The sequence below is a fragment of the Melozone crissalis genome, unplaced genomic scaffold (genome assembly GCF_028551555.1).
Source record: "Melozone crissalis strain CALT ecotype California unplaced genomic scaffold, PUWL_Pcris_2 ptg000111l_1, whole genome shotgun sequence".
Lineage (NCBI taxonomy): Eukaryota > Metazoa > Chordata > Aves > Passeriformes > Passerellidae > Melozone > Melozone crissalis.
The window spans coordinates 484,513-499,841 of NW_026535888.1; the positions used below are offsets into that span (position 1 = coordinate 484,513).

The following is a 15,329-nucleotide window of genomic DNA, read 5'->3' on the forward strand; positions in this document are numbered from 1 at the left end:
ATGAACAGATGTGCATTTTTTGAAAGGTCTTTCATTGCTATATGCTACAAAAAACCAGTCAGGTTCACTAAATAAGCAAAAATCTAATCTCATACTTCAAGGCTTATTTGTTATTATTTTGTTCAAAACTCTGCATTCTTTTTCTTACAAAAGCAGCCCAATTTCTCTGAGTATCAACTAATGCAGTTTCAGACTTAAAGATCAACCTGTGCCATATATTTGCAGTATTAATGAAATACATTATGCTCAAATATGCTCAAATTATGTATAATATATAAGCAAGATGTGGCAAGCTTTTCATTTATGTCACGTTTGTGAATTTTAAGTAGTGCAAAAGTCTGTTATTTTAGAAATGTATCTATGGGCGTACACAGTGTGATTTTGTATCTAGGAAAATGCTGTGAACTCATAATCAGGCTTCAAGTTTAAAATGAAGCAGAATTAAAGCCAAATTTGTAACTGTAAACTTGGAATCTCAACCTCTGTGTAGTTGCTTCACAGTGCAGCCTTAGGGTTTCACGTTAAATTTCAGAGAGGGAGATGCAGAGAAAAACAAACATCTACACCCACACTCTCATAGAGAAGTCAAGCATGAAAAATTCTGGCCCCAAAGTTTTGAAAATCATTAGGGAACCAACTTTGGCACACACCTGGAAAGCTCTTCGGAAAGCTCCATCTTTCAAGTTAGTCCTATAAAAGAAAGCAATTTTAAAACATCTCCATCTCTATGTGACCTTGAAAGTCCTATAAACTGTCCAAGGCATTCCTAAAACGATGTCTTACTCAAAAAGGACATGAAAACACAGCAGTTTGCCCCACAGATCTCTGCAGCTCTCATGCGAGGGAGTGTTAGAGAACTTTCAGGACAGCTCAACAAAAGCACTGCTCTCACTGAAGGACACCTGTACTTATTCAAGAGAAATAGGGATGGCTCTGAAATGAAGAAAAAAGCAAGGATTTATTCCAGCATCATAGCAGTTGGATATTTTTTGTGTCTTTGGCCCACCAGCTCCAGAAGACAACCTCTCAGCTGGATGAAGCTCATCTAAAATTTTCTAACCATCACTATTATCATTATTGCTAAGCAAGAGCTACCTTTCATTCTACTTGATGACTTGATGGCTGCCTTATTACAGTACTTTAAATGATGCAACTTTGCTTTTTCCTTTTTTGTTTTTGGCTTGTGACCTAAAAGTTGTAACCAATATTTCATTTGCCTGTGCTGGTTAAATCCATAACACGGCATATAGCAGAGGAGATACTCAGGGGGTTGAAGAGAGTGAAGGAAATTAGGGAAAAGTCTGTAAAAGTCTGTAAAAGGCCCACCATCTAAGGATTCTCCCAAGTTCAAAACTACACCTACCTAGCTGTTGAATATTTGTACTTTCTCTGAGGAAGGCGGGAAAGGTGTAGAAAGCTGTGTTGATATTTTTCACCTGCAAGCCTTCACTAGAGAGCAGAGATTATATCACCCTCCTGTCTAACATTACATGCCTGGTAGACAGAAACTTAGAGAACCAAACAGATAAGGAATAAGCTGCTCTCTGAACAAATCACACAAAATCAAGTCCAACACATCTTGCACTGAAAACAAGGATGCCAGGACTCCAGCATAAACCTCTCACACTGGTAAAATGCAGATGTTACAGCTGCATTAAAAATCAATACTACAACCAGAATTCACAGATCTCACCAGTACTACACAAATGACATAAAACTTTAAAAGTGATTTTAATTCTTGTTGTGTAAGAAATAAATTACAAGTGAGTACTGATAACTTTAAAAGTCTTTATATAAAATGATGTAATGAAATTCCGTGGAGAACATGTAAGGGAAGACACAGGATTAAATGCACAATGAAAAAAAAGAAAATTGAAACTATACAAAACTGTACAAAATAAAGCAGTTGTGTTGGTTTGTTGTTTTGTATGGGGAGTTGATTTATTTAGCCAAAGAGTGGCACAAAGGTTGGCTCTGATGTCCTTCCATTAGGACTACTACCACCATCACTAAGGATCTGTTTCATTTATTGCAACACACTTTCAGACTAGAAAATCCCATTAGACTTATTAAGCAGATATAATCTATGCATCAAGAATGCAAACATGAATCATAGGAGAAGATCAGAAGAAGATCAGAAGATGAGAAGGAGAAGATCAGAAGGTGACAAGGACCCTTGTCACAAAATTTTCTTTACATCATCCCACTGAATTATTCCATTTGACCTTTTGACACAGGCTGACAGGTATATCCAGGTAAACATGAATTTTTCAAATCAGAAAATAAAAATCAGTATATCACCTCAGAAAAGCAGAAGCATTTGCAGGAGAATGACACTGATTCAGAATGTTCACCTTTCCTTACAAATTTTCTATGGGGTAAGACACAGTCCAATTTTTTTTTTCCTCAAAATACTACACGCAAGTAAAATCTAGGGTAAATTAAATTACATCAGCCTACAAAAAGAAAAGACTGTAGTTTCAAAAGGTTTACACTCTAGCACAAACAACTGCACATGGCAAGCAGTCTGAGCACACATTAAAGCTGTACTTTGATAAATAACCTCCCACAAATGTGTAAACCTTGCCATTAGCACTCTCATCAAAGATACTATGGAGTCTTCTCTAGATGACTTTTCTGTAGCTGTGCAAATTTTTCTTTACTCTTGTCAATGACTAAAAAAAAAAAAAATTAGGGGAGGTTGCTTACCGCCTGTATGCAACACCTTGCAATCTTCTGCTGAAGGCTCATTTTCACCCTCTTTGATGTTGCTGATGTTGTCCTTTTCAAGCAGCCTGTCCACCATGGCAATAAGGCAGTTCAAACTCTTTGCCACGTTGGCCCAGACCCTGTCCTGAAAAGACCAGAATTATCACTGCATGTTACTGCAGAAAAAAAACCAAAAAGGGACAATAGTAAGTTATTCATGATGTTAGCATACGACTGCTCCTCTCATCCTTCAGCCTATTACCAACCTGAGCCTTTTTCATGGAGATTCTCTTGCAGCGTAAATGAACCCAAACTTTTATGGTTTTAGACACTGTGCACAAGCGCTTCAAACTCGACATAATGCAGACAAAGTTTCAGGTCTAATAGCAAGGAACTGATCAGCTTGTCTATTTAAATGATACCTTAAGAGTACAGACACACTCAAAGCTTGACAAATGAAACCTTGTGTGGGCCAGTTTTGTCACAGTGTTTAAAAACCTCTTTTTGATAATTTAACATATCCTGTATTTTATCACATCAGTTACTCTGCTGAAGAAAATGTTAATTCAAGGACTAGAATGAGAAACTTGCTGTCATGGCATATTTATTAGCTAACACAATTTCAGTTTTGTTCCTCACCTCTCACACAAACTGCAACCATCACACTTAACTGAGTTTACAATAGGAGAATTAGGGAAGTAATAGAGAGGTACAAAAAGTTCTGTACAAGCAGAGAGGAAAAGAAATCATGTGGAGCATAAGAAAGAGCTGTTATGGATCAGAGATATAGGGAGGGTCCTTCAGGTGCTGGATGCTGCAGAAATCAAAGCTTTTGCACCTACTTTTGCAGCACTGAATAAGAAGGAAGAAACCAAGCCATACAAGTAATGAGGCTGTTCACAAGACAAGCAATCAGACTAAAACCAAACCATAACAAACCCACAGAAACCACCCTTCCCTCTCCAAGTATATGTTTCAATGCTGAGTCATTCTGAAAGTATTGCAGAGCAACCAGAGTTTGCTTGAGGGTTAAAAATGGGAATTTAACATCACTGCTTTGTTTTGTATTTTACAGAGCCAGAAGCATTATGTATTTGTCAGGTCTTCAGGCAGAAAAATGAAGTTGCAAAAATACCAAGAGAGAAGGTTAAAGAAAACTGAGAACTCAGAGAAATAGCATAGTTCCATTTAAATGGCAACCCTTGGATTTTGAGTGGAGGCAAATCTAGAGCCACTGCTAAGGCAAACATTTAAATCTAATGTCGCTTTTCAACTATATGCCTTGCTTCAGCCTGACTAGAGGGATCTTATCTTATGCCCTGCTCCCTCCTCCTGAGGACACAAAAGACTGAGGGCAGGTATAGATTCCTTCAAAAGTTTCCTCCTCTATGCACTTCAAGCAATCCTGAAAAAACATTTACAATATGTGTGAAACTACTGATTTTTACCGCCCACAAGCATAATTCTGGGGAGAAGGATTCTATGAAGAATCCCCTAGAGTATAAGGGAGCTTCAGAGCTTTCAGTCACTGAAGTTGCTGAGGAATATGCAAGTGAGGTTGCTCAGAGAAGTTGGAGCAATCTAATTTCCCTTTTCTTTTGTGTGATGGGGGAACTTAATTCCTGCACAAAAAAAGCATTAAGCTCTTAAAGAGCATCTGGAGTTATTGCACAAGCAACACAAATATGAGCCCTTGTTTCACATTGGAAAGAGCACTTTTTTCAAACCAACTATTAACCCAGCATTGAGATGATTTCTATACAATATTCCCACAAACGTTCCCTGAGGGTTTAGAAGCGAAATTCATAAATATCTGTTGACAGAAAGCTCACTCTTATTATCATGTATCTGGCTTTTTTATATACAAGCAACTGAGAGGGAGCAAGGGCCTGTTTCACAGCCCCTTTTCTCCACACAGGAGGCTCCTGGGATTGTGGGCAGATAGAAAATGTAGAGGCATCTATTTATCATTCATTGAGATGTTATTCTGTCTGCACCAAAGGCAGTCACATTTATCTAAGAAGGCTGTTGAAATTCCGCAGTTTGGCAGGAACAATTTTCAAGTAAAACTGCAGTTTCCCATCACTGAAAATCAAGTGGCTTCTATGATTCTCCATGAGAAGAAATTAATCCATTTCTTTGTTGGAGAATTTTGCTCAGACATGGCTTGAAGGAAAAAAGGCCATGAAAATATACAGCTGATTGAAAAGTAAAAGGCAGCTGTAAACAGCAAAGTTCTCAGGCTTGTTTTTAATAACAAGTAAATACCTTGTCCTTGGGTAGTGATGGGAAAGCAGTGACAAACATGGAGGCCTTGAGAACAGTTAATAACAGGATGAGAAACACAAGTTTTGGTCTCAATAACAAACCACAGGTATTGAAAACAAGAGGAGGGGTTGCTGTGTAATCTGTAGACAATGATGAGCTCGGGTTTTGCAATATGTATGAACTTAATTAACACGGTTATAAAAATGTGCATGTTAGATCAATAAATTGGAGTTCGATGCTGATCAATTAAGATGGGCCGTCTCCCTTCACTTCGTCACTTCTTATTGTCATCTTTTACTACTTCCAGAATATTTTCCTGTAGCCTAGCACTGACCTTTCATCTTCTTAAGCAGATGAAAAGATGGAAAGGCAGGCCTTGGCATCAGTGAAAGCTGGGCACCTCTCCTAGGACAATTTAAAATGAGCCTGTAAAATAATTCTCTTTCATTCATCCAACTGAAAAAATTGTAATTAAGTTCCATCTGATCAGAAAGTATCATTAAAAACTAAGACACCTTCCTCATTTCAGAGAGCAGGAATGGACACTCCTTTCTGTCACTGCACCTGACTGGATGTCTTCCTTCTAAACACTGCCAGCCAGTGGAGTCCCAGAGGCTGTTTCTGTTTTTAAAGGATTCTCAGCCTTTCCGAATTCACCACAGAGCTCCTCAGTCACTTCTTGTCCCTCCATACACACCACTTCAGCTGTGTGCTTTGCTTGTGCCATGTATGGCACAGCATCTGCACCTCCAAGCACTCTGAAGATGCTGTGTCGCCTTCATTTCAGTGGATATTCAGATAATTCCTTAAGGCCTTTTTGAGCTCTGCTCAGAGATTAACACCCTCGTGGGCTGCTTCAAGGGTCAGCTTAAAGAGTTGTTTAAGGATGTAGATTTCAGGCAAAACTAAAGTTCCAACTGCAAAATGTAACACTAGTACTTATAATAGTACTTATAACACTTAGTACTGATAATAGTGAGGAAAAAACCTACAACAGCAAAGGAGGATAGAGCATTGTGCATACAAAGCAACATATATTAAAGTTTTTCCCTTTATAGTTGTGTTTCACAGTGGATTAAGTGTTTTTTCAAATTTTACATGCCTTTATTCTTTCTCTTTCCATCATGCTAATCACAATTTGATTATTAAAACTCATATCACCTCTACTGACAGAAATAACTGAAAAGTTTAACCATTCAAATCCAGAAAAAATCACAAAATTTCTCCAAAATTTATACTGTCTCAAGTTTGACAATGACTCTGACTCAGCTCAATTCAGAAAACAGTGAAAGATACATTTAATTTGAATCAAGATTACTAATTCAGCAGAAAAAAATGAATGCTGTTTAAAATGACCCACTTATGCAGTTTAATAGGTGAGGACCAAGCACCTGGCGGCTTTTAGTTATGAATTACAGCAAAGCTATCTTCTCTTCAGAGATGCTGAACTGCAGTACTAAATTAAAATGCAGCTTTCACAAATGCCACTTTTTCCAGTGCAAAATTTATCTCTTTTACAAAAACTATTGTGTTATTTATATCTCTAAATGTTTCAACAGCTAAAAACAAACATTTTGGCTTTAGTTCAAGCAAAGAGCACCATTCCAGCCCCTCAGGTTGTTGAGAAAACAAGAAAAAGTGAATTAAAGGCTCTAAAACTGGAGGACAAATGAAATAATGAGTTATTTATTGTTTAAATCTCACGAATACTTAATGCATGGGGCTGGAAATAATTGCCTTTCTTCTAGAAGAAATATATTCTTCTTCCTTTATTTTTGGTGTGGAAAAAATTACAGGTTAGGTGGAATACCATAGCTCACACAAGTTATTAATTATTTACAACAGAGATGAATATGCTGACATCCTTTACGTCTATGAGAATACAGTGATGAACTCAAAGCATGAGCCTGGACTGAATAAAAATAGCTTGAGTACGTATGAAATAAAGTAACAGACCTATTAAAGAAGACATCCACCAAAATAATTGATTTATAACATTTCAGCCATATAAATAATACATATCTTTGAAAGATATGCTAAGAATGTTAAAATCCAAACACTGTATTTAATTCTTTTACAGAACCTCAGACAGTTTCTAAGAACAGAGTCTAGGGGCAATGGGCTGAGGGTTAATTCAGTGTATTTAAAATGATTACAGCCTGAGGGCTGGAGAGGGGTGTTGCAGGGGGTGGGGAACAAAAAAACCATTTCCCTGTGAACAGCATATACTGTTCCAGTCCTTAAATCTGCCCAACTAGCAAAACCAACCCAAGTAAGAACAAAGACTATTCTTGTGTCTGGGCAAGAATACACTCAACACCTTCACTGTTCTATGCACAACTAGGCAGTCTCAGAGCAGCACACTGTACTTAGGCAAAGCCTTGCAATTTAGCTTCAAAATCTGCATATCTGCGATGCATCTGAGAAGCACAATTTTACAGTTTTGCACCCCTTTGCCCCCTGCAACGGCATGTGACAAGGACACTGAGGGCTTGAGGTGGCTTATGCTAATTTGTAGAGTTTCACTGGCCAAGGGTTTCTGTCCACTTACCCACTCCTCCTCATCATACTCAGAATGATGGGGTATGGAGTCCTGCCTTTTGACGTGAGCAGGATGGTCCTGGTGCTGTGCATCAGCCCCTTCCTCTGCACTGCTCCTGGGCACAGCTGGTTTCTTGAGCACACAGCCAGGCCGGGCCGTGTACAGCGCTAGAAGGGCACTTCTCACCAGCTGGTCCTTGAACGTGTGCACAAATAACTCCGTCTAGGGAAAAAACCAAACCAATGGAAAGGTTAGAGCAAAGAATGTGGTATGGCAGCAAAGCTGTGTAACACTGAATTATCCTTAGGCAGAGCGGCTTTTTGTTTCAGGCCTGCCTGGGAGGCAGAAAACAAAGTAGGCCAACAAATAATGAGGAAAATTTCAAGAGTTTTAGAGATCACATTCTACAATCCCAGTGTTCTAAGCATTAACACAGGAGCACATTATCTGTCAGAGATCACAATCTTTTCACATTTTATTTGAATTCCAAATTTCACCTCAGAGGCAAGCCTCAACAAGAACCACTTCCAAGAGTAACCAACCACAGCACGATGATTTCTGAATAAGTGTAAGATAAAACACAATTAACCAGTTCAATAATCTCTCTAAATAAAACCCACCACTCTACAATGCTGAAATAACAGTATCTGCAAAAGCAGTATTTCCACAGATAAATTTTACTACTGGTAGGTGTCAACCCAGATATCATGGTAGGTGACACCTGATTTCAAGCTTGATTTTTTTGTATATTTTAAAGAAAGGAAACTCTGAAGTTGTCTTCTCGGGTCTTCTGAAGATGCTATTCAATCTCTGCATCATTTTTCTATGTTGACTGTTACAGCTGGCATTTTACCGTATTTTTTAAATCCTTCAACCTCCTTGCATTATTCATCTCCCTTCCACCTCAACAAGGAAAGTATGCCTTTGTGCAGACAATCTTAATTAAACAGGGATGTGGGAAGGTATGTAGATAAGAGTCAGAGGATCCAGCCTCAACCAGCAGGAAATGCCAAAAATGAGGGCTGCCCAGCCAAGCTCTCTTCAGCCCTTATGTGCTGCTTATGCAAAAACTGGAGGGAAAAGTAGCCAAAAAAACCCCAAAACAAACAAGTGCCAAGTGCCAGCACCTCCCTGGAACTCCTGAGAAAATTCCTGGAAGTCTTTTCTCCCAGTTTCTGCATTTCTTATCCTATCCCTTTCTTCATACTACCTGTTCCTCTTTTGCACCCACTCCTACTCAACTTCTTTTTCTTGCCTTCCTGTCTCAAGACCCTCTCAAAAGTTTACAGATATTTAAGACAGAAAGGCTCTAAAAAATTAATGGTTTTCTTAAGGCTCCAGCTGCTAGGTGAGGTACTTAAATGAGAAGTTTCTGCCTTTCCCATTTTCATTATGTTTACCAAAAAAATGCTTTCTGAATTGTTTCACATGGACGGGCTGAAAATTTTACTCCAAATAAATCTCTACAGTTCTAAAAATAAGAACTGCAGGCACATCTAAGAAAAATTATTGATTTTTTAAAACCAAAATCAGACCTGACTTGGGATTCTTTAGACTTGGCAACGCTACTCATCTCCCTGGCGATATTACCAGACCCATTCCTTCTCCTCATTACCAACTTGGTGCCTGAGGGAAAGGCCATTTTTTAACAGTTCTCTCAGGACTGTCTCCTCGTTGTCCTGAATTGCTCTGCAGGACAATTGCAGTTTTCTACATTTCCAACCCAGATGGTGCATGCCTGGAGAATGACTTAGTCTCTGGGCAATAGTGCTATCACACCCCACCATTCTTTGCCTTACCATGGCACAATGAGATTTGAGGGGTTGTGTGGTAACAGCAAAGCTCCTCTTCAACACTTCTACAGTTCCATAGCAAGAGAGTTGAAACTCCATTACTTGTCTACCCTTAAAAACAGCAATATCATGGTTTTGCTGAGGTTTAATATCTACCTTCCCCACAATGTCTGTTTGAGAAAATTTCACGTTTCTGGTTCAGAATAACGCTCAAAAAAACTTTACATTTCAAAAAATTAGGAGAATTGGATAGCTTGATGTAAATAATGCCCACTAGGACTGCAAAGTTTAAGTAATATAATTGAATAGAAATATTTTATAGGGAAATTTAGTTTTTAAAAGAAAATCAGTACAGAAGTGCGACTCCATTTTTCATGCAGCAACTAAAATAATTCTGTAATTAAATTCCATTCAGAGATCCCATTGGTTTTACAGCAGTCTATGTTTTAACTTCACTTTCTAACAGCTCAGTACAGCTAAATTTGCAGAACATCACTATTTATGAAACTGCACTGAAATCACAAAACCAGTCTATACAAAGAAATAAAAACTCTGCAAATTCTTTCAGATACTCTACTAAAGAGTATTTCTGCAAACAAAGATAGGCATAGCTGGAAAATTAATTTATCAAGCCTGCTGCAAGCTGCAAATGCTGATACACTTGTCGATAGCTAAAGGCTTCCTTAATCAACTAACAAAAAGGGATGATAAAAGGTTAGTCTCAGGAAAACACTACAGGAAACTGTAAATTATATATGGAGATGCTTAACAGGAGAAAATAAGCTCCTTTTAAGAAGCAGCAGTGGAATTATTTGATTTAATTTTCCACTTTCAATCCATGCAGCCAGTCCTTCCATTTCCAACATGAACACTTTAATGTAATTCACATTATTGATAATTCAGATTTACTCACTGCTACCTAATAATTATAGAAAGAATTCTTATATATACCAAGTGATATGTTTTTTAATAAACTTGCAGAATTTAATCACCAGGCAAATAATTTTTATGGCTTCAAACAGATGTTTACTTTCTAAATATCTATCCAGTTAAAACATCAGAGCATTTATTTTTTACATACAAAAAGTGCAGGAAAGATGGAATAGCAAAGCACTACATATGCCTCAGGAGCACAAGCAGATATCATGTCATTATACTCAGCAGAGCATGTGCTACTCTGTGTTAAATGCAAGCAGGAACACTCTGGTAGTCTTGGTTCTCCAGTACTGTACCAGACTATACAGACAGAATATTTCAAGACAGCAATATAAGGCTTTGAATTAACCATGAGGGATCTAATTTCAGTATTGTGTGGGTTCACTGAGTTTAGGGCTTTGAAATTGTATTTCTCTTTCCTGAAGCTGTTTCTTGGTCTCTCTTCCCCATCTCTCCTCCCCTCTTTACAAGCAGCTGTCCCAGCACACTTGCTTCCTCAGCAATCCACCCTATTTCTCTATTGTCCACCTTTTCCTAGGAGTGCATTTGGTAATAGACAGGGAAGCAGGTATTGAACCACTCCTGCTGCAGTTGTTCAGACAACTGGATTTGTCTCTTCCAAGCAAAAGGTGGAGGCTAGACAGACATCCAAGGAGTACATGGGGTGAGACTCCTTCTTCTGGGAACCTGAGCTCATGCACTAACAGCAATTTAATCCTGGTCCTGAAAAGCTGATATGAACACACTCAACTAAGCCACCAGCTATAAATGTAAAATACCTAAGGCTTTAGCAAACTGAATGAATTGTCTTTTTTGTCCCCTTTTTATAGCCAGAGTCTCTAGCGAGCCATGGTTCAAGCAGTACTTTAGTACCATGGCTCCTGCCTCTGAAATCATCCCCTCCTCCTGTCCAGAGGCCAATGGCAGAGAAAATGCACATTGCTCAGCAACCACCCCTTGGATCTTCAGAACAAACCCTTCTTTGCCTGATTGGCTTTGCCTGTGCATACAGATTTCTTTGAACTAACCTCTAACAGAGCAGCTTCACTCTTCTATGCACAGCTAAAAATGCCCTCCTGCATCCAGAGGTACACCATAATCACTACAGTCCCCCTCCTTAAATTCCTCTGTTTCATTTCCAGGCTGAATTCTGCCTTCTTCCATCACCCCTGACGCTCAGAGCGACTCCACATTCTCAGAGCGAGTGTGGATTCACACATCTGCCGCTGAGAGCGATGTTCCTCTCCCTAGTGCTCTTCTGGAATGCCTTCCCAGCAAGTGGCCAAGCTCAATATCAATATTTGAAACCCTCCTATGGCACGAGGAGCTGCTGGGGTAATGGTGCTCAACAGACCAACAGGGCTGTCACTTCCCAATAGCTGAAGATGCATGGAAATGGTTACTGATCGTGTTATTGAGCCATACTGGGATCATACTGCTGAAGGGATGGCCCGTGGAGAAATGGGAAACTCTTCACAAGCTCTCGGGTCACAGGGTTCATATTGTTATTCATATAAGGGCTCATATTTTTATAGGGTAACATATGCTGGGAAGCACTACAGGCTTCAGCTAATCTCCATTATCAGTCTGTGAGACCAGCGGCGAACATTATCTTCTCTAATTTAGAACTAAAGGAACTAAAATGAGGAAGAGGTTACAGCTACAGACAGATATAATAGGAAAAAGAGAAATAAACTTTGAGATCTCCTAGAGCAAATTTCCCAGCTTCTCCTTCCAGGCTGCATCACCATTTCTGATCATGCTGTTATTCTAAACCTTATACACCAACCTGGCTTGAACTACCTCCCATAACCAGCAGCTTGAAATATAATAGAAAGAGAATGAAAAAAAAAGACTTCTCATACTACAAAATTATTTATAATTGTTGATATTTTCATAAACTCCAGTATGTAGCCACTAGAGGATGAAGAAGCTACATGAAATTAAATTAATTACACTTTTTAATAAAGCAATCTTTATAGATTTCATTAATTTTCTATACGGAAGGCCTACAGAAATGCTAAATAACATTATTTTTCTAATAACAACATTTTGATGCTTATTTTAGCTGAGTTTATTTAACATTTCCTGATGCTGTGAAAGTCAAATGATGCAGAAACCCCCCCCCCCCTTCCTCCCCAGCAGTTAGAGAGACTTGGTTACTCCATTTTCCATTGCAGTGAGGATTTGAATCTTACTTTTTCTGAAAGCATCTTTAAAGAGTTCTTCAAGCTGTCTGGAGAACGCTGGCTTGCAGAACTGAGCAGCAGGTCTGCATGGCTTGATATGAGAGGCTGCAGATGACTGATGTTGCTGAGAACTTCTTTTGCCTTGGCTGTGTTTTCAGGTGAATAGTAAATACACTGGTATCCAGTGCTGTGATAACAGAGAGTCACATCATGTCAAATTCATTTCTGCCATTAACAGCAATGCTTATGGTGCTAAAAATCTTACCACTACTTTTGCAAAAAAAAAAAAAAAGCCAGATGCCTGAACTTCACAGACACCACTGATCCTGCATTTAAGGGTAAAAACAAACCTTTCCTTGAACAGTAAAAGCATAAACGGCATGAAACAGCCCACCACCACATGCTCCAAGTAATACAGTGCAAAATTCCTTTGAGTGGGTGATCTGAACATAAACCCCCATGTTTTTATGTGTTTCTTTTAAACACTGTAATTCTAGAGACAGAAAATATTTGACAAAGTCAGGTAATAATATCAAAGAGCATAAGGCTCCTTATTCTTCCAACTGAGCTCCCCAAAAGAGAATTGACTGCCTCACCGAGTCTTTCCAAGTGGGCCATTAATGTTGAATTGATCAGTGGCCCACACTGTGTTTTGATTGGCCTCAGTGATGTCCAGGAAGAGACGATAAACAGAGTTATCTCCAATAAAGAACAGGCATCTGATTTGCAAGAAGAGACCCAGCAATGGGTGCGGAAGTGAATTACTTCAAAACCACACAAATGCACACTGCAAACTTCCTACTGTCCACTGTTCAAACTACTGCAATTATTTTGCAGGACTTCTCCTATCCCTCTTTCTTCTTTTCCTCCCTACAAATTATGCAATATCCTCTTACACCACTGTTCTCAAACACCACTTCAGACAGCATGCACACACCCACTGGCTCTTGCCTGCAGCCCACAGCTCCTCACCTGAACCTCTGGTACGTAACCCTTCCTTTTATAAAGCCCTGGTTTAGTCTTTCAGAGAAACTAACCAAAATCTTCTGCAGCTTCAGATTAAAACAGGAAAAAAAGAACCCAAGCCCCTCCTGGCACATCACCAATGCCAGAGGAATGTACATGCTACTCCCAGCTGGTACTGTTTGTATCTCCCTTCTCTCCTTTTTGTCTGAAGTATTTCAGTCCCTTCAGCCATTTCACCACTTTCTTTCTTTCTTAATTTGGCATACCAAGACCAAATACTGACACTTGTTCAATCCTCTGAACTTCATGCATTCGCTTTCATTTCAGTCTTTGTCCAGATCTCTTCCCTACCCCCAGTTCCCCTTTGTGCCTTTTATTGAGTGAATTCTAGTTCCTTCTCTTTAGTTTTCTACAAATTAGAAACTAAATCTTGATCAGTCCCTTCCAATTCAGCATTTTCTATGATTCTGGCAAATAAGGATACCTTCAAGCAGTTTTAAAATGAAGGCTCTTGCTTACATATTTTGCTGAGGTATACTCTCAATACCCAGTTCTAATTTTCTATTCCCCAATATCCATTCTATTTTTCTGTCTTTCACCAATGTCTTCATTCCTAGATACAATTCTTTGTAGAAGCAATCAGGATTAATGGCATATAGCTGCCATTACTACCAGCCACATCTAAATTACGACGCATCTCCAACTTACATGAGCTACTCATGTCTACTAGACCCATGTCTAGTAGAAGTCATAATTCTGAGTATTTCAGCAAAGTGAATAATATAAACTGTCCCTCCTAATGAATTAGGAAAAACAAGCAAACCTCTGTCCCTCTGAGTAATCAAGAAACTGCCACAGTTCTGCCTTTGAGGTGGAGAGCCTGTTAGTGAGATGACTTCCAGAGTCAGATCTGGCACTACATCCACTGGAACCCTCAAGCAGCAGGCTCAGTGGATAGGGCAGGGACAAAGAGCAACAGTCTATGTTAATTGCAGTGAAGACATAGTCTTGAAAGTCTTGACACTTCTCTAATTCCCCATCAGGCTTTTCCCTCCCTTTATCAAAAAGTCCTTTTTGCAGGCTGAATCTGGCTAATGCTGTTATCAAGTTCACTCCTTTCTGGGATTTCCCTCAGTCTTTAAATCCTAGATAGTTTTCACTGATCTCCCACAGCTCTAGGCTTCACTGAATATTGCAGCAGAAAAGCTACAGACACCACTTGTAAGAAAGAGGGCAGTGACACCAAAGGTGTGGGCAGTTCTCATTGCAATTAAGTAAATCATAGCTTTTAAGTAAAGGAATTAGTGAAGAGAGAATGACTCTTCAGAATGAAGTGCACTACCAGACTGGTAATTATTTGGACAATTTAAACATTTTCAGAACCCTAGAAAGCACGACACAACTTCAAATATTTAGTTCCTCTCATAATTTGAGAGCAACTTTCTCAATCCCCCTAGAAGAATGTGTAATTATTTTTCAGAAACAACACGTTTGAAGTTTCTAACTGTTGTGTTCACACTGCTGCATGTATGACTAGCTGAGGTTTTCTGTGGCCTTAGCCTTCACAAACAGATATTCCCACTCACAAGTAAGCGACATTCCCTCCTCTGCAGCTACTTTTAAAGCTTAGTGCTGCATGCAGCTCTGGTATGTAAGCGCTGTTAGGCAGAAGAGAAACTTTTCACAGGTGTCCTAAGGCACAAACTGCATGAAACTTCTGCATTAGGGTAAAGGCCGCATGGGTAGGTCCAGTGCAGAATAGCAGCAGCATAATGAAAACATACCTCTCATATGTAAATTATGACTCAGGTACCTTTTGAAAACTGTATTATAATGCTTTCTGGGAAAAGTTTGAAAGCTTTCACTAAGCATATAAAACCACACTTGATCATTTCCATATATTGGCGCCATCATTAACCATAACCA

General features: G+C 39.1%; 1 protein-coding gene across 1 annotated transcript in view; it reads right to left on the reverse strand.

The window, feature by feature from the left end:
• The window catches only part of LOC128947957 (inositol polyphosphate 4-phosphatase type II-like), an 82,280-nt gene that overhangs the window by 42,548 nt on the left and 24,403 nt on the right, over positions 1-15,329 (reverse strand). Inside the window, exons 5-7 of the mRNA XM_054292481.1 lie at positions 12,447-12,624; positions 7,529-7,741; positions 2,710-2,854 (exon numbers count right to left, since the gene is read on the reverse strand). Of these exons, the coding sequence (XP_054148456.1) occupies positions 2,710-2,854; positions 7,529-7,741; positions 12,447-12,624 (536 nt within the window). The remainder of the gene's footprint in view (positions 1-2,709; positions 2,855-7,528; positions 7,742-12,446; positions 12,625-15,329) is intronic.